The sequence below is a fragment of the Schistocerca americana genome, chromosome X, assembly GCF_021461395.2.
Source record: "Schistocerca americana isolate TAMUIC-IGC-003095 chromosome X, iqSchAmer2.1, whole genome shotgun sequence".
Classification (NCBI taxonomy): Eukaryota; Metazoa; Arthropoda; class Insecta; order Orthoptera; family Acrididae; genus Schistocerca; species Schistocerca americana.
In genome coordinates, this window is record NC_060130.1 from 709515798 (window position 1) to 709532421 (window position 16624).

Consider the following 16624-nt stretch of genomic DNA (forward strand, 5'->3'; position numbering starts at 1 on the left):
GATTTCTCTTCTTCCAAATTCTATTCAGTACCTCCTCATAGTTACATGATCTACCCATCTTATCTTCAGCATTCTTCTGTAGCACCATATTTCGAAAGCTTCTATTCTCTTCTTGTCTGAACTGTTTATCGTCCATGTTTGACTTTCGTACATGGTTACACTCCATACAAATACTTTCAGAAAAGACTTCCTAACACTTAAATCTATTCTCGACGTTAGAAAATTTCTCTTCTTCAGAAACGCTTTCCTTGCCATAACCAGTCTACATTTTATATCCTCTCTACTTCGACCATCATCAGTTATTTTGTTCCCCAAATAGCAAAACTCATTTACTACTTTAAGTGTATCATTTCCTAATTTAATTCCCGCAGCATCACCTGATTTAATTCGACTACATTCCATTATCCACGTTTTTATTTTGCTGATGTTCATCTTATATCCTCCTTTCAAGACACTGTCCATTCCGCTCAGCTGCTCTTCCAGATCCTTTGCTGTCTCTGAGATAATTACAATGTCGTCAGCAAACTTCAAAATTTTTATTTCTTCTCCTTGCATTTTAATTCCTACTCAAAGTTTTTCTTTTGTTTCCTTTACTGCTTGCTCAATATACAGATTAAATAACGTCGGGTATAGGCTACAACCCTGTCTCACTCACTTCTCAACCACTGCTTCCCTTTCATGCCCCTCGACTCTTATTGCCATCTGGTTTCTGTACAAACTGTAAATAGCCTTTCGCTCCCTGTATTTGACACCTGCCACCTTCAGAATTTGAAAGAGAGTATTCCAGTGAACCTCCTCAAAAGCTTTCCGTAAGTCTACAAATGCCAGAAACCTAGGATTGCCTTTCCTGAACCTGTCTTCTACGATACGTCGAAGGGCCAGTATTGCCTCGCGGGTTCCAACATTTCTACGGAATCCAAAGTGATCTTCCTCGAGGTCGGCTTCTACCAGTTCTTCCATTCGTTTGTAAACAATTCGTGTTAGTATTTTGTTCAAAAATGGTTCAAATGGCTCTGAGCACTATGGGACTTAACATCTGAGGCCATCATTCCCATAGAACTTAGAACTACTTAAACCTAACTAACCTAAAGACATCACACACATCCATGCCCGAGGTAGGATTCGAACCTGCGACCGTATCGGTCGCGCGGTTCCAGACTGAAACGCCTAGAACCGCTCGTCCACAACGGCCGGATAGCATTTTGTAGCCACGACTTATTAAACTGATAGTTTGGTCATTTTCATACCTGTCAACACCTGCTTTCTTTGGGTTTCGAATTATTATATTATTCTTGAAGTCTGAAGGTATTTCGCTTGTCTCATACATATTGCTCACCAGATGGAAGAGTTTCGTCATGGATGGCTCTTCTAAGGCTATCAGTAATTCTAATGGAATGTTATCTACGCCCGGGGCCTTGTTTCGATTAGGGTCTTTTAGCGCTCTGTCAAATTCTTCATGCAGTATCATATTTCCTATTTCATCTTCATCTTATTCCTCTTCCATTTCCATAATATTTCCCTCAAGTGCATGACCCCTGTATAGACCCTTATATACTCCTTCCACCTTCTGCTTTCCCTTCTTTGCTTGGGATTGGTTTCAGTCTGAGCTCTTGATATTCATATTTCTCCAAAGGTATCTTTAATTTTCCTGTAGGCAGTATCTGTCCTACCCCTAGTGATATATGCTTCTACATCCTTAAATCTGTCCTCTAGCCATCCCTGCTTAGCCATTTTGCACTTCCTGTCGATCACATTTTTGAGAATTTGCATTTCTTTTTGCCTGCTTCATTTACTGCATTTTTATATTTTCGTCAATTAAATTCAATATCCCTTCTGTTACCCAAGGATTTCTACTAGCCCTCGTCTTTTTACCTACTTGATCCTCTGCTGCCTTCACTGATTCATCACTCAAAGCTACCCATTCTTCTTCTACGGTATTTCTTTCCCCCTATCTTGTCAACCTTTCCCTAATGCTCTCACTGAAACACTCTAAAACCTCTGGTTCCTTCAGTTTATCCAGGTCCCCTTCTTCTTAAATTACTACCTTTTTGCAGTTTCTTACACATCTTCCCCTGGAAATGTCTTACAATTTAAAACCTGGTTCCTAAATCTCTGTTTTATCATTATATAATCTGTCTGAAATCTTCCAGTGCCTCCAGACCTCTGCCATGCATACTGTCTTCTTTCATGATTCTTAAACCAAGTGTTAGCTATGATAAAGTTATGCTCTGTGCAAAATTCTACCAGGCGGCTTCCTCCTTCATTCCTTTCTCACAGTCCATATTCACCTAATACTTTTCCCTTTCTTCCTGTTCCTACTATCGAATTACTGTCCCCCATGACTATTAAATTTTCGTCTCCCTTAACTATCTGAATAACTTCTTTTGTCGCATCATAGATTTCTTCAAGCTCTTCATCATCTGCGCAGCTAGTTGGCATATAAACTTATACTACTGTGGTAGGCGTGAGCTTCATGTCTGTCTTGGCTACAATAATGCATTCACTGTGCTGTTCGCAGTAACGTATCCGTGTTCCTATTTTTTATTCATTATTTAACCTACTTCTGCATTGCTGTTATTTGACTTTGTATTAATAACCCTGTATTCGCCTGACCAGGAGTCTTGTTCCTCCTGCCACCGAACTTCACTAATTCCCATTATATCTAACTTTAACCTATCCACTTCCCTTTTTAAATTTTCCAATCTGCCTGCCCGATTAATAGATCCGACATTCCACGCTCCGAGCCGTAGAACGGCAGTTTTGTTTCTCCTGGTAACGACTTCCTCCTGAGATCCGAATGGGGGACTATTTTACCTCCGGAATATTTTACCCACGAGGACGCCATCAGCTGCGTACCAAATGGTTCAAATGGCTCTGAGTACTGTGGGACTAAACATCTGAGGTCATCAGTCCCCTAGAACTTAGAACTTCTTAAACCTTACCAACCTAAGGACATCACACACATCCATGCCCGAGGCAGGATTCGAACCTGCGACCGTAGCAGTCGCGCGGTTCCGGAATGAAGCGCCTAGAACCTCTCGGCCACCGCGGCCAGCAGCTGCATACCCTCGGGAAAAATTACGGCTGTAGTTTCCCCTTGCTTTCAGCCGTTCGCAGTACCAACACAGCAAGGCCGTTTTGGTTGATGTTACAAGGTCAGATCAGTCAATCATACAGACTATTGCCCCTGCAACTACTGGAAAGGCTGCTGCCCGTCTTCAAAAATGTTCAAATGTTTGTGAAATCTTATGGGACTTAACTGCTAAGGTCATCAGTCCCTACTTAACCTAAATTATCCTAAGGACAAACACACACACCCATGCCCGAGGGAGGACTCTAACCTCCGCCGGGACCAGCCGCATAGTCCATGACTGCAGCGCCTAAGACCGCTCAGCTAATCTCGCGCGACCACGTCTTCAGGAAGCACACGTTTGCCTGAGCTCTCAGCAGATACCCATCCGTTGTACTTGCACCTACGGTGGGGTTATCTGTATCGCTGAGGCACGCAAGCCTCCCCACCAACAGGAAGGTCCATGGTTCACGTGTGTATGTGTGGGGGGGGGGGGGGGGGCTCATTCTCTTATACATCGAATAAAACTCATGTGAAAACGTACAAATTAAAATGTAACATTTTGATATTAGTTTAGTTCTTATTCGAGTGCATCGAGGCTCATCACATTCGAATTTCTTCTTCTGTCATAAATATACGGGGTGAGTGAAAAGGTTCCGGCCAACTTGAAGGAGGTGATAGAGGAGTCGAAATGCGACAACTTTGAAACAGGAACTTAAGGTCTCTGAAGAAATCCTGAGTCCGTGAAAGCTTTGGAATGTCAGTAACAACGAGGACAATCAATCCCCACGCGCCTTAAGTTCAACAAAAATAATGTACTGTTTACTCAACAATGTTGTACATTAGAGAAGGTGTTAAAAATTGCGAACACCACATTCAACGTAGGCAGTAGCTTCGTAGGGAATTCTGGCGCATTCTGTCAACTACATCAGGCATCAAATGAATCTCATTAGATGCTGCAAGTATCCCGGCAAAGAACTTCCCGTTTATTCGTCAGGAACTGGTATCACATAGACGAGGCTTTTGGAATACCCCAGAAAAGAAAATCGAGGCGTCAGATCAGAGAAGCGAGGTGATCATTCAATTGAACATCCTCTTCCGATCCAAATACTGGGATATGTGGCAATGAGTATGTCACGTACTTAAGCAGAAATGAGTGCAGATGCATCCTTTTTACAGCTGTCTGATCGATGATGAGATGGTCCAGTTTATAAACAAAAATCAAAACGCTTATACTTGCACAGTGCGAGCAAGTCTGTAAATTCTCTTCAAGAGATCGATTCTCTATTGATCTGCAAATCATTATAAAATTAGTGTGCTGACACTAGACCGTCCCATTCGACTAGCGTTAAGAGATACATATGTGGATGCTCCCCTCGAATAAACTGTATGTGCAAGAAGCATTGTTGCCCAGGATTCTGTGATATTATCCTTCCGGGACTGCAACGAGGGCAGACTGCGTTTCTAATGCGGTTACGATCCAGTGGATAACAGGGAGTACCGATCACAAGCGCACGTTGCAGCGACTGAGCGGAGTTACTTTAACTTTCCGTATGCAGAAATGAGTTTAGAAGCTGATGCTACAGGATACAGACAACAGCAAGACGAATATTTAACTATCTACCTCTCTCTCGGTCTGAGTTTGAATTGCTGCCATCTGCCGGCGGCATTCCATTGCAGTTCCTCTGGTAAATGACGCCTCGACTCCATTCGTCACACCCAGCGAAGTGGCCATAATAACCAGAAGTCTCATTCGAGAGAATGGCGGTTCAAATCCTTGTCCTGCCATCAAAGTTTAGGTTTTCCGTAGTTTCCATAATTTTTAAGGTAAATGCCAAGATGGTCTATTTGAGTAGCATACGGCCGATTTCATTCTCAGTCTTTCCCAGTTTCATGCTTGTGCTCTGTCTCTAACGATTTTGTCGCCAACAGGCCGTTAAACTCTAACCTTTCTTCCTTCTTTCTTTTGACCAATCTGCCCAACCAGGGTTTTTTCTCATTCTAACAGTAGGTAAAAATCCATAGCCTTTTTCCTCACCATGTAATCAAGTTTGGGGAGTAAGGTACAGGGATGCGGCCGGCCGCTGTGGCCGAGCGCATCTAAGCGCTTCCGTCCGGAACAGCGCTGCTGCTACGGTTGCAGGTTCGGATCCTGCCTCGGGCATGGATGTGTTTGATGTCCTTAGGTTAGTTAGGTTTAAGTAGTTCCATGTCGAGGGGACTGATGACCTTAGATGTTAAGTCCCATAGTGCTTAGAGCCATTTGAACCACTTTTTTTTACAGGAATGCGACTCAGATAGACTCTCCTGTGCAAATGGCAACCTCACCTTCCAGTGGGGCACGGCGTTGCCACAGACGAGGCTATGACGACCGAGTACTGGCGATACAACAAAACCACGCAAAGAGAATTATAGGGAATGACATTCACTCCTCACCCATAACACCTTAGCTGGGAGCAAGTGACAAGGCTCAGAGGTGCAATCCCCACCATGGCAATCGGCTATTGTAGTCCATGAACCCGCAACTGTTTAAAATTAATGTACTAAAGAAACTAAGAGAAGCAGCCTATATTCATATTTCATCTATTTGCAGTGAATCTGAACTGCTTTTACCTATAGATGATGCTTTTGTCGTTTTATTCTTCACGCTTTTTACTTTCTTGCGTTTATTTTTCCTGATCCTGTTTTTGGGGTGATATTTGTAGATAAGTGATCCTGGCGTTCGGCGATACCTAAAGCAGCCACTAGTTTATATCCTCACACCGTTTTTTTCTTAATTACAGAGTGAAGACTTATTTTTGTTAAATCCGTACCTTAAAAACTTTTCTCTTACTAATATTCAGTCTTTTATCACTTTACTTGTAAATGCTACCTCGGCAGCTCATAAATATTCCACTCACCTCCTTTCGATACTGCCTATGTTATCAACGTCCTTAAATGCCATATGCTATTTTCAAAGACTGTAACGCATTACGTAACAGGTCGAACAATAATAGAGATATTGACAGATGGTCCCCGTCTACTGAACGCATACTGTTTTTCTCCTTGGCAGTTTCTCGTGTTGCTCCTTGCAGCTTTCAATATCGACAAAAGTTTACTAGTTACTGCAGATTTTCAGTCGCTTTTCTGATTCTCAGTTATTTTTGCAGCTTCAAGGGGCCAGGAGTGCTGGTTTGCTCCATCGACAATATGCCAACGCAGCTACCTCGCGAGTCCACAGATTTCTTCGGGGACCTGCTGTATCCTTTTACGTACGACATTTTGCAGTCGAACGCCCGAGCGCCTCTCGAAGAGCACAACTTCTCGCCCGCTGTCTATGGGGTGAGTAAACATCAGCAAGCGATGATTTTTTATGGTGTATCTTTTAGTGACGCCAAGTAGGTTAACATAAACGGACACATTGTCTACGTCAACATCCGCTCTCAATTGTACGATACTAGTTTCTAACTGGTCTTACTGCCTACAGTAAAATAATATCGATTAATTTTTCTTACAGGCCATCATCGCAAGCAACGGGAAGCTTACGAAAAATTTCGAATACATCATCGACTTACGCGAGAAGAACAGGTAAACAGTTCTGTGTTGTAGATTTCTTCTATTTTGAATTCAGTACTCGCCTCAAACACAAAACCATATTTCCCTTTATGCCTAAATATATGAGTGAGTTAATTTTGGAAAAACGTTAACAGGGATAAAAACTTTTTTTTAATAAGCAGTTTTTTGTAGATATAACAAAAGCTGAGCTTTCATTAATAATTTTCTGGATCAGCGTAAACATCTTAAAGACTAATCTATGTTTAATAGTATTTGGAATTGTCAGAATCTTTAAAAACTGAACATTCATAAAGTTCCTATATCATATATAGACAACAAATATAGTATAATAAAGTATTTCTGATAATGCACACATATTACAATTTAAAGCCCCCTCCCCTGCCTTTTTCTGTCTGTATGTTCTAATCTCACGAACTGCTGTAGGGATCTTGACAACGGCTTGCTACCGGTTTCCAACGGATCACCGAAGTTAAGCGCTGTCGGGCTTGACTAGCACTTGGATGGGTGACTATCCGATTCGTTGTGCGCTGTTGGCAAGGCAAGCGGAGTGCACTCAGGCCCTGTAAGGCGAACTGAGGAGCTCCTTGACTGAGAAGTAGCGGCTCCGGTCACGAAAACTGACAATGGGCGGGAGAATGGTTTGCTGACCACATGCGCAGCCAGTAATGCTTGTCGCCTGAGGATGACGCGGCGGTCGGTCAGTACCGTTGGGCTTACCGAGGCCTGTTCGGACGGAGTATTGTAAGGATTTTAATACGGTATTCACTAACAAATATATTTACTCGCGAGGAAGGTTTGCGTGTGTAGTTTATTACCGCTGCACTAAACAAGCTGCGCGGACGTAGATACTTAAAGGGGACTGCGAGGTCACAAGTTCAGTATTTAGTAAGGCTCGTTTCAAAGTGTTGTGTTAACTATTATGACAGGAATAATATTAGCTGCTGAAGACTCACCATATACATCACGAGGGCGACATAAAAGGAGTGTCTGGGAGTTGCAGGGATCAATCTTCTGTGGGGCGTATGTATTACACTTCCACAATATGGACATCGTCGAAATTTAAGAAATGTTCAAAAAAACCATGAACTTGCACCAAGAACACCGAATGAAAAATAGGGTGCCACAGTGATCACAAAGGTTCGTAGTCAAGATCGAAGGCCAACTCCTTGGCGGCACAAGACGTTCAGCTAGGTATCTACTCTTAAAGAATGCATATAGTATGATGGTGGTGTAACTGGGTGATGAGAACTGATGGAATGTGATGGCATGCAACCGAATGCGGAACAGTTTGTCGTCTAACTTACTGCGAAACTGTCTATCCCTTAAGGCATAGGTGCAGATGTGCAATCATATGTTTTATAGGCACAGAAAGAACAAAAAACAAACATTCAGAGCCTGAATATGTCTAGTGATTTCAGGTGGTACGAACTGCATTGTCACACATTTTTCGGGAGGAACAGTTTGCTTTAAACAAGTTCGATTTTTACACACACACCAGGAATCAAGCATAAGCAAGTTATTTTGACCAGCAATTAGCCAAAAGCAATGCTCATACCACAGCTGTAGTTCTCTTTCGACAACGTTCCCACTCTTGCATGCTGTGACGTAAATATTCGTTACTGCCATCGCAAGATCACGCACACGAGAAACAGTCGTAGGGGTCATAACACCTCCAACATCTCGCAACACAATAAATAACTTTCCAGCCAATTTACCATTCAGATTAATTGTCGGCATAACTGTATACAAATGTGTTAAAGCATTGATGTTAGTTGATCTTGATACAATTCTCTTGGTACCTCTAATTTCCAGGGATCCTTTCATATGCATTTCCTCTTCAAATCCCGATTGGTCGGAGTTGAAAACAAATGCCTTACTGAACGATGGGATAAGTTTGTTTATTTCATCTACAGATTCCGCAGTTTGCTGTTCGAAATTTCGTTATCTTACGTCTTCCAATTGTGTAGCACTGTTCGAAGTTATGAAACCATCCACTGCTTCCCTTCAAATTACTGTAATTTACGTTGCGCGCAGTGTAATGTGCATAGCATAGTAGGTCGCTATCATGCAGATCCTCTAAATTGTATCGAGCATCCTCGAAACGCGCAAGCACCACTTTTTGTAACAAGTGCGCCTTGTCCTCTCTTGAATATCTGTAATTTTCTTTTGCACTACACGGTCATATTGCTGCGGACTTACTCAACATCTGTTCATAATTCCTTTTTTACTATGCTGCCGAATATCTTCCATACAGGACTAGTACTCCTGGGAGATAGAATACTGTATGGGACAGGCTTTCCACAGCCTCTTGAAATGAAATTACGTTTTTATAACACAATAGCATGCGTCACTGACAATAGCCGTTTACACTGTTACCACCCAGAATGAGACAGCCCTACAAGGACGTTGTTATTTTTAACCTATCGCTATGCCGTAATATGGCATCGAATCTTTACGACCTATTATAAATTTGTAGATGCTTGACAGTGGCATATAACCTGAAATTACAGTAGCAAAATAAAAACATTTATAAGAAATAAAAAATGGAGAAAGAAAGAGAACGGATGTACGGGAATACGTGACTTCCAGTTGCACAAGGCATTGTGGTAACGCATTTGCGAAAGCTGAAAATTTGTGCCACACTGGGACTCGAACCCACAATTACCGCTTCTCATGAGCTGTTGCCCTGGCAGCTTTTTCTTTTTGTTGGCTTTCGGCGCGTGACCACCGAGCTATCTCAATAGCGGAATGCCAGTTTTGACGATACGAACGTAAGTAACGACACAACACCTCCCCGTGCGGGGAAAATCTCTAATGACGCCGCAAGTCGAAACCGGGCTCCTTCCGTTAGCAATCCGCCGCGCTGACCGTGCAGCTACTGAGTTACTATTAAAACAGCAACGTAAATCTTCGTATAGTTAGTGCTGTCTAATAATAACGGTTCCGCTGGTGAACAGGAAAAAGCCTAGTAACTGCGGTGAAGTGCGTTTTCTGACGAACGTCAGCCTGAAGCTTTTAGTGAGAGCCGTTCTGACGGACTGCAGTACGGTATGAGCTAACCTGCCAAGTCTGTGAACCGCTTTGGAAGACGAAGAGGGTGAACGACAGAACGAGAAGGGTATGAGCCCAAAACGCGACGCGCACTGCGCACACCATATACCATCACCGCTGCCTCCTGTGCAGTGCAATTTCACTTTTCAACTACTGTAAGTGAGACTCACAGGTCAGATGGAAATGTTTCGTTCACTCATAAGATACTAGTGTCACAAATTTTCCTGTTTTGCAATTAAGCTCACAGTTCACGCAAGCTAGGTCTAACAAAGAAACATCACGAACTCAGCTTCATATTTGAGGAAAAAAAAACATATTTGCTAGATATTAACCCCAGCAATCGATCCCTCACGAAAATTTAGGCCGTAATTCTCAAAGTACGCTGTTAGTGCGTGTGTGTGTGTGTGTGTGTGTGTGTGTGTGTGTGTGTGTGTGTGTGTATGTGTGCGCGCGCGCTTGAAAATCAGAATTATATATATATATATATATCAGTGTCGATAGCGTGCAGCACATTATCCGGCTGGAGTTAGGCCGGAGTTAGATTACCGTAAGTTCTGCAGCCAGTGTATGCCCTGGGTGCTAAATGCTGAAGAAAAAAGCAAAACGGATGGCCGTCTGCCTGAAGAACCTGACGCGTTTCAGTGTTGAAGGCAACACGTTCCTTGCGCGCATTGTTGCAAACGACGAAAGCTGGTACCACAGCTGGGAACTGGAGTCGAAAGCGTCGATGATTCAGTGGTGTCGCCCTATCGTCCCCTCGTCCCAATAAGTTCAAGAGTCAACTTTTCGCTGGAAAGGTGATGCTCATCCTGTTCTTTACCAGGGCTCACTGCATATTCATTTAAAGGAAACTGATCTCTCCACCACTGCGGAACGGTTCTGCGTAACACTGGGGAAATTATTGCGTGGAATTGAGGCGAAAAGTCCGGGAAAACTGGAACAAAAGGTGCTGATGCTTCATGATAACGCACGTCCCCGTATGACAGATGTTGTAAGGCAGAAGGTATGTGAACTCAAGTGGGAGACACTCGAGCATGCGCCGTATGTCCTGATCTTTCCCTATGTGATTATCACTCCTTCGGTCCCTTAGAAAAAGCCTTGAAAGGCCGAAGACTCCTGTGGACGACAATATGCAGCAGGCAGTTAAGGACTTCTTCACGCAGAGGGACACAGTGTTCTACCAAACCCGGTGCGCCGGTGGTATGATTGCCTCAATGTTCACAGTGATTTTACCTGTCTGACATGCAGATTCTGGACAATACGGGCTTAGAACGGAAACATTTTCACCGTCCCCTATATGTACACTGAGGATACAAAGTCATGGGATAGCAATATGCACATATACTGATGGCTGTAGTAACCCGTATAGAAGATATAAAAGAGCAGTGCATTGGCGATGCTGTCATTTGTATTCAGATGATTTATGTGGAAAGGTTTCCGACGTGAAAATGGCCGCAGACTTTGGACGTGGAGTAGTAGTTGGATCCAGACGCATAGGACATTCCATTTCGGAAATCGTTGGGGAGTTCAATGTTCCGAAACACAGTGTCAAGAGTGTACCGGAAACATCACATTTCAGGCGTTATCTCTCACCACGGACAACTCAGTGGCCGACGGCCTTCACGTAACGACCAAGATCAGCGAAGTGCTAACAGACGAGCAGCACTGGGCGAAATAACATCAGAAATCAATGTGGGACATCGACAAACGTATCTGTTAGGACAGTGCGGCGATATGTGGTGTTAATGCTATGACGGCAGACGACCGACGCGAGTGCCTTTGCTAACAGCACGACATCGCCTGCGGCAGCTCTACCGGACTCGTGGCCATATCGGTAGGACCCTAGACGATGGAAAACCGTGACCTCGTCAGATGAGTTCCGATTCCAGTTCACAAGAGCTAATGGTAGGGTTGGAGTGTGGCGCAATCCCCATCAAGCCATGGACCCAAGTTGTCCACAAGGAGTGTGCAAGCTCCATAATGGTGTTGGCTGTAATGGACTGGGTCCTCTGATACAACTGAACTAATCATTGACTGTAAACATTTATGTTCGGCTACTTGGAGACCATTTGCCGGAACTCATGGACTTCATTTTCTCAGACAACGATGGAATTTTTATCGATGTCAATGAGCCCTGTCAGTGGGCCACAATTGTTCGCGATTGTTTGAAGGACGTTCTGTACAATTCCGGCAAATGATTTGGCCAGCCAGATCGTCCGACGTGAATCCCATCGAATATTTGTGCGCAAAATCCTGCACCGGCAACACTTTCGTAATTGTGGCTGGCTCTGGAGACAGCATGGCTCAGTATTTCTGTAGAGGACTTCCAACGACTTTTTGAGTCCAAGCTACGTTAAGATACTGCACTACGCTGGGTAAAAGGGGGTCCGATACGGTATTGGGAGGTATAATATGACTTTTGTCGCCTTAGTGTATTACATTGAAGATCCAAAGAAACTGGTACACCTGCCTAATATCGTGTAGGGCCCCCGCGAGCACGCAGAAGTGCCGTAACACGACGTGGCATGGACTCGACTAATGTCTGAAGTACTGCTGGAGGGAACTGACACCATGAATCCTGCAGGGCTGTCCATAAATCCATAAGAGTACGAGGGAATGGAGATTTCTTCTGATCAGCATGTTGCAAGGCATCCAAAATATGCTCAATAAAGGTCATGTCTGGGGAGTTTGGTGACCATTGGAAGTTTTTATACTCCGAAGAATGTTCCTGGAGCCACTCTGTAGCAATTCTGGACTTATGGAGTGTCGTATTGTCCAGCTGGAATTGCCCAAGTTCGTCGGAAAACACAATGGACACGAATGGATGCAGATGATCAGACAGGATGCTTACGTACATGTCACCTGCCAGAGTCGTATCTAGAGGTATCAGGTGTCCCATATCACTCCAACTGCACGCACCCCACATCATTACGGGGCCTCTACCAGTTTGAACAGTCCCCTTAGACATGCAGGGTCCATGCATTCATGAGGGTGTCTCCATACCCGTACATGTCCATCCACTCGATACAATTTGAAACGAGACTCGTTCCACCAGGCAACATGTTTCCAGTCATCAACAGTCCAATGTCGGTGTCGATGGGCCCAGGCGAGGCGTAAAGCTTTGTGACGTGCAGTGGTCAAGGGTACACGAGTGGGCCTTCGGCTCCGAAAGCCCATGTCGATGATGTTTCGTTGAATGGTTCGTACGCTGACATTTGTTGATTACACAGCATTAACATCGGCAGCAATTTGCAGAAGGGTTGCACTTCTGTCACGATGAACGATTGTCTTCAGTCGTCGTTGGTTCTTGCACGGTCTTTTTCCGGCCGCAGCGACGTCGGAGATTTGATGTTTTACGGGATTCGTGATATTCACGGTACACTCGTGAAATGGCCGTACGGGAAAATCCCCACTTCCTCGTTACTTCGGAGATGCTGTGTCCCATCGCTCGTGCGCCGACTTTAACACCACGTTCGAACTCACTTAAATCTTGATAACCTTCCATTGTAGCAGCAGTAGCCGATCTAAAAACTGCGCCAGACACTTACTGTTTTATGTAGACGTTGCCGACCGCAGCGCCGTATTCTGCCTGTTTACATATCTCTGTATTTGAATATGCAAGCCTATACCAGTTTCTTTTGCGCTTCAGTGTATGATCGATCAGTGTAGTTGAGTGAGTTGTTGGAAAGAATGCCTTCTCCCGCGCCGAGAAACTTAATACCAGGTAGCTTCGAGGTTTGCCTATAGCGTAAGCGTCATGTATAGCAATGAGTCTTCAACAGCGTGTAGGTGAGACTGCCCTTTCCTATGCTTCATAGTAGAAAACCATTGTCTCTGTCAACTGTACGTGGAGTTCCACAAATTCTTGAATGATTGAATCTGACGTCTGGGAAATGTGAGGAGTAGCCGTTTATTGCTCTAATCTATTTGATGATTTCTTAACTAACTGTATTCTTTAATTGTGGGCCTCTCGATACAAAAGGGCCGGGCAGGAAAGGGGGGGGGGGGGGGGGGGGAAGGATCTACGTTATTCTTCACTAGCGTATCTGACAGTATTGTGTACTCACCTGACGTAGTCACAGCAACATTCAAAGCTTATTTTATTAATACCGGCCCCTAAAAATTCTAGATGAAGAGGAAATCTCTTCTACGTGTATTTATAAAAGTGGGAATAAAAAATCCTCCCTAAAGTATCTGAAGCTGCGTACGTGAAAAAAAAGTAACCTACCTTGTTTGTAAGCAAACAGGTTTATTGCTACTAATTATTCTTTTATGTAAAACAACTATGTAATACTTTAGGTAGAAATGATCGTGCTGGTGAGACGTCACGAGACGTATTTAGAGACACTCAACATCTTCTTTCGTATGCAAGGTAGTTCACTCCCAGTTTTTACGTGCGTAGACACGCAGAATAGGCTTCACAGTTTTCCTAAATTTATCGTTAGGCAGATTCAGTCAAAAGAAAATATCGTATTAACTCTGTCATGTAGCTTTATTCGTGGAAATACTCATTAGTAATGATGGCGAATGTTTTTCTTGTCTCTGTTCTGCTTTCCTGAGCGTTACTGCTGATGCCCGGCACATCGTGGACCTGGCATCTTGTTACTATGGTCAGATGTTCTTCACTGTGTTTCTACACTGAAATGTATATGGAGAACGAGCTCAGTATTCGCTTGCTGTAAAAAACCACTTAAAAACAACATATAAACCAGCGAATACCTAGTTCAGTGAACGTATCGCGCGTGTATTCGATCCGAGACTGATTCTCCTCCCTTCCCCATTAAGCTACGCGAGCAGGTCTGGAATATTTTTTGCTTTTAATTTATTTGTTTGTTTAACCTGATCAGATTTGTGCTTTGAATCCCTCTATCATATCCCATTAGATTTTCACTCGCACAAAACTTTTATATAACTACTTACGCTGATGAGCCAAAACATTATGACCACCTGCTTAGTAGCTTGTTTGTCCGTCTTTGGAACGAAATAAATCACTGATTCTGCGTATCAGGGATCAGACAGTTTTTTGGTAAGTTTATGGGGGTATGTGGTGTTAGATGTCTACGCAGAAGTCATGTAATTCGCGTAAGTGACGGGCCGCTGACTTGCGTACGCGATGATGGTGACAGATAGCGACTCAAATGGGTTTCATAGGATCTACATCGGGCGAATGTGGTCGTCCAGGCATCAACGTGATTTCACTATAATGCTCCTCAAACACTGTAGCACTGTTCCGGCTCCGAAACTCGGACAATTATACTGCTGAAAGATAACATCGCAGCCGGGGAAGACATCAAGCATGAAGGGATGCAGGTGGTTCGCAGCTGTCAGCGTGTCTTTGACTACTACTACAGGTCCCACGCAAGCGCAGGAGAATGTCTCCCATAGTATAATACAGCTCCCACAAGCCTGCGTCCTTGCCGTGCTGCACGCTTCGAGCCGCCGTTCACCTTGATGACGGCGTTTGTGGAAACGACCATCGACCTAGAGCAGCAAAAACTTGACTCACCCGAAGAGGCGACGCGTTTCCATTGATTGACTGTGGAATCCCGATGGGACGGTGCCCAATGCAGTCATAATTGACGATGTCGTTGGGTCAACATATTAACACGTAGGTGTGGTCTGCTGCAGAGCGCCATGTTCAACAATGTACGATGAACTGTTTGCTCCGAAATACTTTTGCGTGCACCAACATTGTACTCTTTCGGCAGAGATGCCACAGGTCACCATCTATCCTACTTTACAGAGCAGACAAGCCTCCGAAGCCCACATTCTGTAAAGAGCCGTGGAAGTCCAACAATTTAACGCCTAGTGGTAGTTTCAATGTCCTTCTACCTCTTTCCGTAGATGCTCACGACAGTAGCACGTGAACATTCGACCAACTTCGCCGTTTTTGAAATATTTGTTCACAGGCTCTGCGTAATAATAATCTGCCCTTTGTCAAAGTCGCTTATGTCAATGAATTTCCCCATTTGCAGCCTATATCTTCGTTAGGGTATTCCGCCGTCGATGTCTGTTCCGCTTACGTACTTTAGTTACCGCATCACATGCCCGCGACGCCATCAGGCGGCATCCAGTGTCGCGGTGGGCAGTTTTCAAAATGTTTCGGCTTATCAGTGTAGACTTGGGCACGTTCCAATACAAAATTAGATACGATATTTGACAGCAGTACGAAACTACAAAATACCTCGGAAAGTTCGGAAATTTGTCGATACTGAGAGTATCTCTAGATATTGATTGTTTTCTTACATTTAGGTTCAGGAAAACAGAACACATTGAACAACTAGAGATAGGGCGTTAGTATTCACAGGACATGTACATTAGTATGTTCTGCAGAAAAGATTAGCAGTTGAATCGTGTCGGCTTGTGGGTTCAACGTCAACATCGCTATCGTAGCGCAACGCCACCTACCGTTAAAATGTGTCTGTCTCTCTCATTGTCGCTATAAACCAAAGGTAATGGACCAATGTGCCTTGAGCAGATGTGCAAGATATCTTGCAGACGTACGCACGAAACGTACTATCAGATCAGTGAGTTTGAAGGAGGGTACAAATTGGAGATCGTGTGGAATGAAGTGTTCCGGCACTGCAACGGGTGCGTGCAGAATGGTTCGCGGAAGGCTGCAGAACACGACGAGATTGATCAAGTCACACCTCACTCCGAGTAGATCGACACCTTATCTGACTGGCATTGCAGGACAGATCTGCGTCGCCCACAGCTCTAGCGCGACAGTGGAACAATGTAATACATCGTACACTATCAGAGGTGACAGTACGTCGCCGTTTATTACGGTTTGGGTTATGTGCGCGTCGTCTACTTCTCCCCCTACCCTTGTGGAATGTGCATAGACACGCTAGACGGCAATGGTGTATGGAAGGACCTCACTGGGAACAAGAATGGCATCAGATAATGTTTTCGGACGAATCCAGGTTCCGTTTGTTTGAAAATGAT

At 44.1% G+C, this 16624-nt stretch overlaps 1 protein-coding gene across 1 annotated transcript in view; it reads left to right on the plus strand.

Annotated features, from left to right (window-relative positions):
• The window catches only part of LOC124554877 (alpha-aminoadipic semialdehyde synthase, mitochondrial), a 292387-nt gene that overhangs the window by 128615 nt on the left and 147148 nt on the right, over window positions 1-16624 (plus strand). Inside the window, exons 9-10 of the mRNA XM_047128548.1 lie at window positions 6220-6391; window positions 6567-6637. Coding sequence (XP_046984504.1) covers window positions 6220-6391; window positions 6567-6637 — 243 coding nt within the window. The remainder of the gene's footprint in view (window positions 1-6219; window positions 6392-6566; window positions 6638-16624) is intronic.